Here is a 15163-nt window from a genome sequence, read left to right as displayed (position 1 = left end):
GCTTTGGAAATGGCTGAATAGTTGTCACTGAAAAATCTTCTCTCCTGTTCCTCTTTTGCCTCTCTTTCCCTAATAATAATAATAGTAATTAAAATGAACGTTATACCTTCATGTATGAGGGAACAGAAGGGGAAGCTATAAAGCAGCAAAATGCAATATAATAGGAAATGGCTGTATTATAAAGTGCAACTGCCTTAAAGGCATTGGTTGTCATTAGACCTACTTAGAAGATAATAATTCTTTTTCTCTTGGCTACATGCAAAATCTTAAAAGGTTAATGAGACCAAAAAAGAGGAAAAAAAATTAATTTTTTTTGTATTATGTTCATTTCTGTTGCATTAAATGAGAATGACAACAGTACTGCATCACTTTAGATTACAATGGGTATTTTCATAATCAGAAGGGTGTGCGCCTGTGTGTACACGTGTGCATACAGAAATACACAAGTCATATTTGTGTTATATTTGTTATATTTTATATAACTTATAAATATATAAGTTATATTTGCCTGGTTTCTCACAGTACTGCATGCCTTATTATGGTTGATTGCAGGAGATCCAGTAAGTTACAGTGAGACCTCTGCTTGTATACTTTCTTGCACACAGTTGCTAATTTGTAGTTATGTAGGAGTTTGAAATGTGCGTGATTGATATAACTTTATTTTTTTCTGAATTGGTGCCTCTTTTGGAAGTAACTCTTTGAGTCACAGTTGGTGAAGCTTTTTTGTATGTATAGCATCTCTTTTTTTTTTCCTCAACCACAGCAATAAAACACCAAATCCACATAAGGCACTTCTTCAGTGTCTTATTTACCACAGCTGATAGAAGTGGGACTACTGGTGTGGCAAAAGTGTCAGAATTTAATAGTAGATATATTTGTGAAAAACGTTTTCAGGTCTTTTTCTCACCTCTTCTTCTGTGTGCTCTAGCATTAGCAGCAATCCTTGGAGCGGTGCCATTTCTGGGGACGTACTGGGCAGCCATCCCTGCAGTCCTAGATTTGTGGCTTGTGCAAGGACAGGGATGCAAAGCCATTTTGCTCTTGGTTTTTCACCTTTTGCCAACCTATTTTGTAGACACAGCAATTTATTCAGATATATCAGGGTAAGTACATTAGAAAAGACTTTTTAAAGTTAGTGTTGTAAAAATGCTTAATGATCATTGCTCCCTGTAGTTAAACTTACTTCTCCGAAGCATGCAGAACAGTATCTTCAAGCACAGGAATAGGTGTAATGATACCACCTCATAGTAAGAAGTCTTACTGGCCGAAGTGCTTTTACTTTCCCAGGCTTCTTTTCCATGAACTTGTCACTTCAGAGGTCTTAAACTTGTTCTCAAGCTCAGCAAAATCAACTGTTCTGGTTCCTAAAGTATTGTCTTTGCTATTTATCTGCTATTGACTGAAGATGTGTAGCATTTTCTTTTACATTATTGAATGCCATATGATGCTGCAGAACAAACGAGATCTGTGAGCTTATTTGGGACCTGGAAAAAATACTTTAATTTTTCAGCATAAATTTTGAAAATATTGAGGATTTTTTTTGAAGCCAGCCTTTGTGTTATGTCACCATACCCCAGTGCAAAAATAATCTATTGATTATGGGATGATCTTTAAATGTGTTGACACAGATGAAATCGTGAAACTGAAGATAGGTTCCTATTGAGACAGTAGCCAGTGCTGTTTTCCTGTTGTGGGTGGTTGGCACAGATCTCTTGAAGAATCTTGCTAGGTGTTTGGCTGCCCCTATTGTCTTGAAAAATGTCTTCTGGTTTCAGCTTTAAGTTTGTACACAGAGAAACAAACTCTAGACTATGGAGACAAAGACAACATCTGCAGTTGTATCTGGAGTGGAACTGAAATGTCCACTGAGAGTTTCTGCTGCTGAAATATCTAGTGAACCCCTTCATGCAATTTAGATTAGAGATAAAGCAGCGCTGTTCAGCAGAGGTGGCAAAGATATGAACTGTCAATTCCGTATGTACAAGACATGTTTACAGCCATCTACAAGATAGATACAAAGGTGTATGCCTCTAGTCACTGCTTCGGTCTTGATCATCAGAAACAATCCTAGTAAACTGTTTGAATTCAGAACTTCATCGTCCAGACCTAGGTACATGCTGGTACTAGTCCCTCATTTGAGCTGGTTTTTATTATAGTGGAGTTAATGTAAAATAAGGATATTTAGTGTTTCAGTTCTGTGTTAAGTTAGAAATTAATATAATTACACTGAACACAGAGAACTGAAGGATAATATGCGCAATATTAATAATAATTTTCATAGACTGTGGCACTAGTTAGTTTGCATTAATTAAAGCTAACAGATGAAGTATAATCAAATTACGATCTTTTTTCCAACAATAAATTGTGGATAAATTTAAGGCTAGTAGCTATTTAACCAGCCAATATTTCTTCTACTTATTAGAATACATTTTTTTGACTGTAGGGGATGCAGGCTCTGTTTACTGTCCAGAAAATAGATGTGGCAGGAATAGATTTTCTGATGGTGGAGCAAAATTGTATTCTTCCCATTAAATAGAACAGTAAGCATCATGCTGTCTTGCAGATTAGATTAAATCTATTTGAAATAGCTGTAATTAGGTTATGCAGGGTTTTCCAAATGCATTAAATTTATACTGTGGTCCTATTTCATCAGGTGATGAAATAGGCAGAAACTGGCAGACCTCTAAACTGACTAGCTGGTATTTTCACTCCATTACACTCGGAATTCAGAACAGCTTCCTGAAAATCGGGTACCAAGTTTCAACTGTAGTTTTTCCTATGTAATTCCATATTGCCATCATTATTTTAGCTATAAAGATTAAGCATGATGAGCGGGCTTTGTGTAAATGCTGTTGATAGGATTTGTGTTGTGCATCTGAACTGAAACATGGAAAAGAAATATGGAATGGCTTACTTGTTGCTATAATATCAAAACCGCAGCTTATCAAAAGCTCCATTGGCCTCAACTTTCCAAAAAATATTAATCTGTTCATAAAAATCTGGGGGTTTTTTTCATCTGAAAACATTAAAAGCTAATGATTACAAACACTGTCTGAGAGGTTGTTTTGTGGCAAAATGAGAGGACATGACTGTTTATTTAAAGAATATAGGGTAATTATTCTTTGAAAGACTCAGTGCAAGTTGCTATCGTCGTGTAAATTAATGCCTTTGCTCAGAGTCGCTCATAGTACGTGTTGGTAGTTGTCTTAAAATTTAACAGTTCTTGACCATAAAGTACAAACATTCTTTGTAATCAATCATCTTTCCATTTTCAAAATGGAAATGTTTTTGCCGTTGGCTCCTGCAGGCATTCCTCAGCAGTTGTCTATAAAGTAGCTACTCCATTGTGGATATTACCAGCATTACAGGCTATAAAACATTGTTTGATCTGTTGTGCAAATACAGCGCGGAATACAGCTTGGAATATGTGTGCAGTCATTCAAACAGCAACTTATAGTGTAAATATGGGTATCTATAGCTACCTGTACCATTTTCTACACTAAATAAAATGTTATGATTAATTCACATTTCATAATTGATAGTATTGTTGTTTGTTGTTCTTAATTTTATTCTGCTTGTGCCGTAATTCCAGAGGTGGTCACCCTTACCTGACTGGCCTTGCGGTGGCTGGTGGAGCATATTACCTGGGACTGGAAGGAGCCATCATAGGACCAATACTACTTTGTATACTTGTGGTTGCTTCCAACATATATAGTGCCATGTTGGTGAGTCCAACAAATTCAGTGCCCACCCCATCACAAGCAGCATGGCCACTACAGATTTACCGGTAAGTTATGCATCATGTTTGTACATGGATCAGTGTATGCACACATAGGTATAGAGAACGTGTGCATGAGTTTTATATATGAGTGTGCACACACACACATGCATATTGAAGTATTTGGAGAGGATTCAGCGATTCTAGAAATAAAAATTATGGTCAAGTAAAATACTCACTGGAACTTGTAAACTTGGAAGTGTTTGTTTAGTCTCTCAGCTTCTTACAGAAGGCTCTTTTAGAAAATTCACTGGTAATACTTTTGTATCCTATAACTTATGTGTTGCCGTTGTGCTAGGAGGTGATTGAACATCCTTTTTTCTGTGTAAAACTATTATTCATGGATATCTAATAGTGTTCATTGCCCTTAATTAGAGGCCTGCCTGCAAATACTGCATTTTTATGTGTTAGTGTACAATACTGCAAAATATAAATAAACATACATGAATTTAAAAAATGAGATAACATTATATGCCATTATTCAATTAAAAGTATGGTCTTTTAATTATTTTAACAGATTAATCATCTGTTTATTGAAGTTACTGAACGTGGAATATAGAAATGTATCTTTAAGCTGTACAATTAAGGAATGGGATGAATAAACTCCTAATTGAATACTTAATTAGAGTTGGAAACCATATTGTGAAGTTATTAATGACAGTGGCCATTCTAATGTCTCTACTGTCTTGTTCAATTACATAGGTTAGCTCATTATATGTATATCTTAAAGATAATTCTGTGCTTGTCAGAAACAATCCTTTACTGCATTCACATGAATAATGTTGTCATCTTTCATATGGATACTTGGGAGAAAAACCACTAATTGGACCTGTCTGTAGTCTTTGGCTTGTAGAAATTATGTTCCAAGACTTTCTGTGTATGCTGTATATAGAGCTTCCCGCAGTTCACACAAGAGTTTGCATGTGTGTTTGTTTCCTGTTTCATTTGTAGGAAACTAGTTATTTGTAATTATTCAACAGATTTGAGTCTTGCTTTTATTTTCCTTCCTTGCCCCCCAGGTCATCTAGAGAGAGTCCCGAGGAGATCAAAACAGCTGCAGAGTGATGAAGGTGCTGTGCCGCACGTTTTCAACATGAGAGAATCGCTGTCTTCTGTCTTGAGTTCACAACAGCCATGGCCTTCTGTCCGTCTCCAGCTGTGCCTGGGGGCAGCTCACAGGGAAGCATAGCTTGGGTTTTAGGAGAAACCACTTCTGGAACATCTGCTGGCCTTACATTATTGTGCACTTTGCCTCTTCAAGAAAGAATGTTTGCTTCCCATGGCTTTACATACTAACACGCGGTTCAACTGCCTTGTTGCAGACCTTGAAGACCTTCTGTTTTTATAAAAAGAATGGTTAAGAGGGCAGGTATATCCACTGGAGTCATTATCTTATCTGCTGAAATGACTAACTTGGCATTTATTTATTGGGTTATTTGTGTTATTAAATTGTAGTAGCTTTAAAGAAAGCTAATTCCAAAATATTTATTATCAGTTAATGTGGTGGCAAAAAAAGGTGTAAACCACTCATGGTTAAACGAAAGTAGAATATAATTGTTTGCTGCTCCTTGAAGTATTTCTTCAGAGGGTTTGACCATCACCTGTAATTTATAATAACACCTAAATCTTATCCTCTTATACTGAAAACACTGAAATTTAATGTTGTTGGAGACTAGTATTTCTAGTATCTTTCTGAAATTAGTAGACATATAAATTGTTAGATGTGGTGGTTCCTCATATTCAAATATGAGGACTTGTTTACAGTTTAATCTTGCCCTCATTTGCAGTAAACTCTGATAGTATTTTGCTGTTTACCCACCATCCCAGTAGAACCATCTTGTCAACTACATTTAATCAAAGGCCTCAAGTGTTTTCAGGCAAAGGTAATGTACGATTGTCATGTCTACTTCCAGTAATAGGAAGTTGAATGGGGATTGTTAAATGTTGGTTTTCGAGTGCTGTTTTTGAGTTCAATTAACTTTGCAAACAAATTCAACTTTTTTTTCCAAAGAGGAAGGGGAGAGAGCATGGATTTTGTTTTAGTTTAGTTTGTTTTTTTTCCCCCGTAAGCCTCTGGCCAAATATCTTACTAAGATATATCTTATATACTAATATATATCTTTATTATTAAGATATACCTTAATAATAAACAGAGTTCTTAAATTCCTGAAATGGTGTGTTGCCTAGGTCACAGCATCAAACTGCTCTTGTGCTTTTCTTCCATACATAGTTTTGCTTAAGTTGCAGTTTTGGTGGCAATTAAGGCCTTTTGTATTGATTGTTGAAATATTTTGACACAATGGATCTGTATAAATGGATCCTTTTTATAAACAGGAAGTGGGGTTTTTTGGTAGAAATTTCATACTTGAACAGCTTTTCCACAAATACATTGAGGCCCTAGGTACAAAGTAGCAGATGCATATGCTTAACCAAAGAACCACCTTTCAGTAACTTCTCTTAAATTTATTTGAGAGTTTGACTGATAATGAGTTATACAAAATACAGGCGCACTTTGTATTTATTGTTGATGGTAATGCAACTGTTGGAAGAAAAATCTGTTCCTATCTAGGGATAAGGATATCAAAGATTTGTGTACAAACAGCTCTTGGTAACTTAGACGTTTGTTTTACTTGAGTTGCAGAAGTGCTGATAGATTTGGGAAGCTCCTATTTTTCATGAGGTTGCATGTGTTTTTACATTGTTTCTAAAACCACATTGCCATAGAAAGTGATTGGAAAGTACTCTGATGCTAAGCCCTGGTATAGGTTTGCAATAAACAGGCTGCCTGTTAAGACACAAATCACCTTTTCCACCGATTCTTGAAATTAGCTGCTGCAATTTTACTGATGAAATTTTATGCTTATGTGGGGGGTTTCAAACATGCTGGTTTTGCACTTGCGAACTTGCAGGTACGTGGAGGACAGACTCAGGCATAATTTCGTGGTTTGACTCAAGTTCATTGAAGTACAGAAACATCCTATTTAATATTTTTAATTCTGAAAGATCTACACATCAGTTCCAACTAACTGAATAGGAAGGATATATTGCTTGAATTGAGTAACAATCCTGTGTTTTAATTTCCTTGGTTTTGTGGATCACATAGAATCTTCAATGAAACACATTTTTATAATTGTTGCTGGCTGGAGAGGAGGATGACAAAGAACCTGAGGCTGTCCCCAAGTGTTCCCGCAATGTTCTAACCAGTTCAAATGCGACTGCTCTGATACTTGGGAAACTTCTTTGTTATGTCACTTTTTTAATTCAGAATTTTGCACTGAAATGTTGTGTTCTTGTTACCGCATTTAAAGAAGATTACTAGCCAGAAATATGCATCTTTCATGTATTTCCAGTTTTCCATTGGTCTTCTTTGCTCACTAGTCAAGACATTCTATCGTCCACATTTGCTATGCCAGTTATTTCTGAGACAATCTTTCAGATTCCTATGGTACTCAACATAGTCACTTTAAAGAATCATTATAGAGCATTCTTTTCCTTGTTTTTAATTTTTCCTCTTCTCCCTCCCCCTTAACCTTCCTTAGATCAAAGAAGGATCTTTGCTGTGAAGATTAAAATGGTATTTCAGATGCAGTTATCTTCAAAAATGTCATATCAGTAAAATCAGCTGAGAAGATCTGTGGTTATTTTGAAATGTTCCTTTCCCAGTGTGAAGAGAAATCATTTTGTGAAGAGAATTCATATGTGATGTGGTCTTGTTAGTTGGACCTGCTTTTAAATGAGGCTTTATATTGATGCTTCCTGTTTCAAATTCAGCTAAGACTTGCCATGAACAACCACCACTAGTACAGTCTTTCTCAGTAAATGTAGCTTAAAGAGCATGTGCTCTGTGCCATGCCTGATTGAGGAAAGAATTGTATGGTTCAGTAGTGGTACAGTAACTATACTGCCAAAAAGAAAAGGAAAAAAAACAAAACCTCCAATAATACCTTCTTAGAATATGAAGTGTTCACTGAATTTGGCCATGCTTAAGAAGAGAACCGGCCAAAACACCACCCTATGAAAAAGCATACCTTGATTATTGGTTTGTTGTTAATATGCAATTACCAGTAGAAATAGAAAAACTTGTCCTTGCGTTTTTAAAAATCCATATTCTTTTCTAGAAAGACTCAGCCTTTTTCAGAATCATTTAGTTTAAATCAGTCTTCTCACATTCATGTGGTCATTTTGATTTCTGGTCATTGTAACATAGCAGTTCCTGACCATATTGCCTCATCTGCAAAAGCAAGCAGCAGCTCCATGGGATAAGCTTTTAAATGGCTTGTGTGTCATTCCTCTCCCCAAAGAAAAGGAAAAGGGGGAAGCAAAACTTCTCAGACGCCCTCTTCTGTAGTGGCATTAAACTGATTAAACTGCAGTTTTCTTAGGAGAGACCATCTTTTTAATAATGCTTGTAGGCACTAACTTGATGGTCTTGAGCTTCACTGTAAACAGTCATTCCAGGAGCAGGTATTTACTTGTATTTAGTACATTTAGTATCCAGTTTGTACAAAACAATTTAGAATTCAGAAGAGAATGCTTGTAGTAGTAGTAAAATACAACTGTGCTTGTTTTTTATCGTTCTCTTCTAGCAAATTAGGCTTGTTGCAAATCAGCGTAGTGCCAAAAGGGCTAGTGGTAACTGTTTCTTCCACTGGGTCTAAGTGAGCCCTTCCTCCCCATCCTGTGCTGTAGCAGAGCTAGCAGAAGTGAATGCGTGCCAGTTCACAGCCCAGCATGTTAATTTCAGGTCACTGTAAATATTGGCTTGATTGAATACATGAAGCAGCAAACTGCACTGGGCCAGAATCTGGCACACGTTCATTTTGCCAGCCTTACTACAATATGGTGACTTTCAGCACAGATGCACCATTACTGCTCCAGCTGGGAGCAGTAATGACTTATTTTGAAAGACTGCTTTTTTTAAAAACAAACAAACAAAAAAACCAACCAAAAAATTAAAAAAATACTAACATTATAGTCATATATAGAATATACATTTTTCAGAAATTGAGTTGGTATCCATGTATCTGATAATAGAGACAGCAATCAGGTATTTCCACGTGCAATGGTTTATATTCCCAGCTCATCTAGGGTACATCTAGTTTCAACAACTAGGTGGCTTCTCTTCAGGACTTTGGAGAGGAAGATATAGTTAGGTGTGTTTTGTCAGTGATTATTGGGTTAGGAAATCCATAATCTACTTAATTAAATAAAATAAGAAAAAAGCATTGTGTAGGGAAAATCGGATGCTGTCTCCAATATTCTATGTTGTGGGTACCTGTGTAACTTCTGAAATAGGAGTGTGGCTGCCATGTTAAACATTTCTATTTTGTTTTTTTCGTAAAGCCTGAAAATACAAACCTGGATAAAATTGTATCCCAGTAAAAGCAGCAGCAGAATTACTATGCTGCTGATCCCTAGTACTGGTGACAGAATTCTGCAAAGAGTGCGCTGCCTTTCCTATGGGTCTGATATACTAAGGATGGGAAAATACCATTATTCTACTGAGACTCTATGGCTTCACACCAGTGATAGAAGATGCTCCCACAATTGCCTTTATTCAGACATTGTGTTCATATCGTTTTGGCTTAAGTTTGTCACTACAGATAATGCCACCTTTATGGACACTACATCTGGAAGCAGCTACAACTTCCTTCACAAGGTGCTGAAAGCTGTTGGGATTGGAGTTAGTATTCATTATATTTAATAATGGAGGTACTATTCTGCAAGAGATGCAGTTGTTCACCTTGAAGTTTGCAATTTTACAAGAGAAAATGGGTTTGCCAATTAAATAATCTTTATTGGATGACAGCTGGCATCTCTTAAATCCATGGATGCATCATCTTTATAAACTCTTATCTTGGCTTATGTTTCATAGGGTTTCTCCTTACTGCTATTTCCTATGCTTTTTGGTGAAGCGTGCTTTAGAAATTCCCTTCTTATTTCTATTTCTACAAAGCTAGAATTTCCTAAAATTCTTAACAAGTGTTAGGGAGGCTTGATTTTTAACCTGATACTGTTCGTCTTTCACTTTTAGGAAAATATCTTATGCTTTATGGTAAAACTCTCCAAAATTGCTTTCAAGTGCTAAAATTGGAAATAAATAAAAAAAATTGCAAGGTGGAAAATTAATTTGGTATTTTGAAACCAGAAACAGTGCCAGAAGTGACAAGAGTATTCAGGGATTCTACATTGGATTTCTAAATGTATATATTGATATACAGCACTATATGAATATGAGCAGTGTCTGTACTATTCAGACTTCAACTGAGATTTTGTCTTATCTTTTCTTTTTAAAGATATCTGAGAACAAAATAGTACCTGTATATAGTGAAAACAAGCAACATTTTCTAGAATTAATGTTTACTTGATAAACATCAGGGAAAAACCAAGCAAATACTGATAGGGTGACTAGAACTGTTTTGTTGTAGTTAATATAAAATTGGGAAAAGCTGTTCTTCCATCTAGTAACCAATTGCGAAGAGATTACTGTTCCTGGAACTATTTGCACACATACACTAAAGAGCTGCCAAAATTAATAGGTCATGAAATATGTCTCTTCAGTTCCCCCATCTCTTAACTTCTCCCACGCCTCATCTGGTACCTTGGTTTGAGTCTGGTTTAGTACCTGAGAGTATTGCTTCATCCTCTGTTGGGATCCATTCCAGAACCTGAAGGGCACACTTTCAGTGTCCACACTGAAATAGCATGCCCGATTCAGGAAGGAATTGCTAATTGGCACGTAAATGCATCCTTGATGTGCTCTGCACATGGATGGACCTGGACAAACACAATTTATGTTGCTTGGAATTAGAGATTATTCTTTGACTGTAACACTATGTAGCGACACCAAAGCTAGCTTTGAGTTGGAAGTGGGGCATGTTTACTTGCAGCAAGATGCATTTGCAAGCTAAGAGGCAGAGTGAGTGCTCTAGCATCCGTGTATGTATCCGAAGACTTTTCAATGTGATGGTTTTCAAGCAAGAATGTTGATTTCTTTTCCTAGCCTTACTTTTTGCCACTTAACTGTTGTATACAATGATCCAATGAGGACCTAAAGGCAAACTAAGTTTTCATGGCATTGGTGTAGATTGAATGTAAGAGGCATCACAAAGCTAGAAAGTAGCCACAGACCAAAAGTTCATTAAGCTTAAGAATTAACTTTGAGGCCATAAAGTTGGAGAAACAAAATCCAATTTTTTGGCCTTCTTTCTGCCAGTCTCAGCCCAAAACTGAAGCTTTTTCAAGGAGTGTCAGTAAAAATACTTTTGTGTTGCTTTTAACTAACTGGCTATGTAGACCAATGTTTTCAGTTTCCAGTGTCATCACTGGTATATTCTACATGCATACAATTTGTTCAGATTGTTACCTTCAAAAACAAATCTTCTATGCTTCAGTGATGGTTGGAAACCAACTTTTTACACTAGTAGTTAGTTGTTTACCTATATATATACATGTTAACTAGTGTTTGATGTTTTGGTTGGAAGACTAGGGAAGTGGGTTTTTTTTTTTTCACTTTGGTAAATTTCACCAAACCGAATCCAAAGAAACTTTTGACATTGGGTCCTAAGACTGGCTGGACCCTACTCAAACCTAACAGTAGATCTTTTGCATTACAGAGCGCAGGCTGTTCTAAAGTGTGCATTCCTACCCAGAACCTGCGGGGCTTTGGAGCAATAACTTCTATTGTCAACACAAATTTTGTCTGTAACTGTACCTGTGATACATCTTCAGAATGGAACTGTGTTCAAAACTCATGTTACCATAATTGGTTTTGGTACAGTACCTGGTTTTGCATGTATAGTATTAAAAATATAACCCTTGTGTCCATCTGTGGCAGAAGAAAACGTGTGAGTTAAGATTGAGAAGTACTTGTGTAGACTGCAGAGGTATTCAAATAATTTTGATTGTATGCACCAGTTCCTCTTCCTAATAAAAAAAGGGGTTTTGTAGCAGGTTTAAGAAGCTTTTAACTTAATATTGTATTCACACTGCAGTCCTTTGTAAGCACAGAATGGTTAATATATTTTGAAATAAAATGCTGTTAATGTAAAGAAAACTGTTTGATTTGAATGATGGGATCTTTGGAGTGAGCCACAAAGGCGTCCGTGAATCTGGTGAAATAACAGGTTTGCTGGAGACCAAGTACAAAAATGGCAGTGGATCTGCAGTCCCAGAGCATAACTTCATTTCACTGAGAGAGGCGGTACTTACTTTTGTTTTTTCCTTCACTTTTTCCATGGGATAAGGAAGGACGTGTGCCTCAGCAGTAACTGTGGCTCAGCTGACATCTGGCAATTGCTGCACCGCCTGCAGTAACACAGCCACGCATCCAGCCCTGCACGAGCGTACCTTCACCAGCTGTAGGTAATTCCAGTTAGTTCCATTATGGCTTACTCTCTGAAACAGAAATGGTTGTTTAATGTCTAAGCGTAATTTTGGATCATTCTATTGACTATAAAGCAAAAGTGATCAAATCCTCCCTGCCTGACTGCTCACACCTTTTAAAAAGAGAGATGGCTGATGTTCCGCTTCTCATCCCTCTCACTGCTCTGTGACCAGACTCATTGCTTTGAAGTCATTCATATTGCACAGTCAAATTTAGCTAATACCTCTGCCCTTCTCTGAAGGGATCAAAGCCTTGTTCAGAGCATACAAGGGGGGTTAACATTTGATGCTAGTAACATGATTTTTTTTTTTCTTTCTTTTTTTAAATTGGGGCAAAACTGAGGGAGCTGGGGTTGTTCAGTCTGGGGAAGAGGAGACTGAGGGGAGACCTTATCACTCTGTACAAGTACCTGAAAGGAGGCTGTAGAGAGGCAGGAGGCGGTCTCTTTTTCCAAACTACAGACGATAGGACAAGGGGTAATGGCTTCAAGTTGCGCCAGGGGAGGTTCAGGTTGGATATTAGGAAACATTTCTTTACTGAAAGGGTTGTCAGGCATTGGAATGGGCTGCCCAGGGACGTGGTGGAGTCACCATCCCTGGAGGTATTTAAGAAACGTGTAGACATGGTTCTTCAGGGCATGCTGTAGTGCCCAAAATTATTGGTTTGTGGTGGGATATTGTGTGTGTGTGATGGTTTTGGTTTGGTTGTTGTTGTTGTGTGTTTAGGGGGTGGGTGGTGGTTTGGTTTTTTTGTTTGGTTGGTTGGTTGGGTTTTTTTGTGGTTGGACTCGATGATCTCTGAGGTCCCTTCCAACTACTACGATTCTGTGATTCTGTGAAAACTTAAAGATGTTCAGAATTTTTTGAGTTGGAACCAAGACAAGTGCATCTGTAATCAGGCAGCCCAAAGCACGTGCACTTCTGTGAGAAATCCTTAGCTCTCATTTGGGTTTCTTTTAGTGGTTTTAATGTGCAGATACAGTGTTTGTTTTTATTAAGAGAAAATAAGTAGTTTTGTTCAGCAGCTGTAGCAGATAAAGCTTTATAAGGATGTAGCACCGTGAAGCAGACAACTTGTTCAGTCTCAACTGTTCCTTCAAAGTAGTTGGGGAGTTATACGTCCAATATAGTTTAATTAATATTTTGGGGGTGGGAGGGCAGAGAATTTGAAAGAGTTATCAGGCAGATGCATAGGCAAAAAATGCACTGAAAGAAATACGGTACTGATGTATTTTGAGCTTGACTAGAGATATAATTTAAAAGATAATTGTTTCATTTTAAGAAGTCATTATCACTTCCAAACTGTGAATTTACTCTTTGGAGAATTCACTTGGCTTGTTAATCTAAGCAAAGATTTTCTGGTACAGTAATTTATACTGTAATAGATTTCCTTGGAGATTAATTTCTCTCTCATACTGATGACCTTTTTCTAAAAAAAATACCACTTGTCTTTTAACCTCAGAACAGTCAGCTTTGCCTACTCAGAACCAGAGTGTTTGTTACAATGCCCCTGTTGCTTTTGAGGAGGACGTGCACTGAATATATGCAAGCTTCTGAAGGCCTTACACCTTTTCCATCCCCTCCTCAGTTCTGCTTGTTGCAATTTGTTTAATGTTAAAAATTAATTGCTGGGGAAGGGGTAGTAAAAGCCCTTCCATCAGATGGTTTCAGCTGTTAGCATGTAATTAAAATGTGATAAGAAATCTATGGCAAGTAGCTGGTTGCTACTTGCAAGGTAAGTAAGTTGGGTTTTTGGGACTGGTGGTAACTAAAACTGGAAGAGTAGCCCTTACCATATACTGCTTTTTTAATTCATTTTTAAATAAGTGTTGTATGTGTTATAAATTGGAACAAAATTTTATCTTATGTTGGCTTCTAATCTTTTTTTCAAAACTTTTCAGGACGAGCCCTGACACATGAATTCCCTTTTTAATGAGGCCAAAGCAAACATTGGCAATGTCTGCCTGTATCAAAATGCACTCTCTTGTACCTTCATGGATGTTTATGCCTATGTAGGCTCAAAGCATGTACTTCAGGAGCATTTACTTTGAGTAGGCTGATGACGGTAAGAGACAGTTTTATCTTTTCCTAGACAGTGAATAGACGCAGCCAATGCCTTCCACTTGAAAAATCAGATCGAATCTTTCACTGAACACTGGTAAACTTACCAAAGATGCAACTGTTTGTATTCTTACTGCTTCAGAAGTCTGTAGTGATACACTTAAGTTTTGCTTTGTAATTGATCAGCACTGAAAAGTAATAGTTGGTAAGATTTCTTTATTATTATTACTTTTTAATCTTCTGAACATTGAAGTCCCTCATTCACAAGGGAATTGCAGTCTTTTGGGTTTACCACTCATTAAAATAGCAATTGGTATTTTGAGAAAAAAATACCCTAGACACTAAAGTATTTCTAGTTGACAGAAATTCAAACACACAATTAATGAAAACAAAGAAAGTAGCATGAAGAATGAAAACAGTTCAGAAAAACACCTAGATGTTATCTGAAGGTGCACAATGCAACTGAAATATATAATGTAATCCTAATGTATCAAATGTAAACAGAATTAAGCTTCAATATGAAACATTAAGTTTATTCTTACCTTTGACTGAAGGATGTTTAAATCCCTTGACGTAGCTTCGTATCAAACAGGTAGCGGTTTTCTTCTGATTCAAATCACAAGCTACTCTGTGCTAATTACTTTTCACAAGGATGTTCACGTTTCACGTAGTAGCAAGTAGTTACTCTTTTTTTTTCTTTATATGAGGTAATGTTTGAAATTATAGTAATGCTGCCATTATTTGTGCTGTGATAGACCCTGATGACTTCTTTGAGGGTGCAGTTCTGCTTCCCTGAGGTTCTGAGCGTGCACACTCACAAGTGTTTTTTGTCAAGCTGGTGGATGCAAGGTGGTTTAAGGAAGACACAAGAAATAGATTTAGCAGGTTTGCAATGATAGGAAACAGCTAATTCATGGCTCTGCTCAACTAAAGAGAGGG

General features: G+C 36.9%; 1 protein-coding gene across 3 annotated transcripts in view; it reads left to right on the top strand.

Annotated features, from left to right (window-relative positions):
* TMEM245 (transmembrane protein 245) overlaps positions 1-11834 on the top strand; it is an 84312-nt gene extending 72478 nt beyond the window's left edge. For all 3 annotated transcript variants that reach the window (XM_014938630.1, XM_014938629.1, XM_014938628.1), the window contains 3 exons: positions 929-1103; positions 3593-3787; positions 4798-11834. In XM_014938630.1, the coding sequence (XP_014794116.1) occupies positions 929-1103; positions 3593-3787; positions 4798-4843 (416 nt within the window). In that variant the 3' untranslated portion in view covers positions 4844-11834. The remainder of the gene's footprint in view (positions 1-928; positions 1104-3592; positions 3788-4797) is intronic.
* The last annotated feature ends 3329 nt before the right edge of the window (positions 11835-15163 follow it).

The sequence above is a fragment of the Calidris pugnax genome, unplaced genomic scaffold (assembly GCF_001431845.1).
Source record: "Calidris pugnax isolate Ruff unplaced genomic scaffold, ASM143184v1 scaffold13, whole genome shotgun sequence".
Classification (NCBI taxonomy): domain Eukaryota; kingdom Metazoa; phylum Chordata; class Aves; order Charadriiformes; family Scolopacidae; genus Calidris; species Calidris pugnax.
Note: the sequence above shows the minus strand (reverse complement) of the source record. Positions and strands in the feature narration are given on the sequence as shown.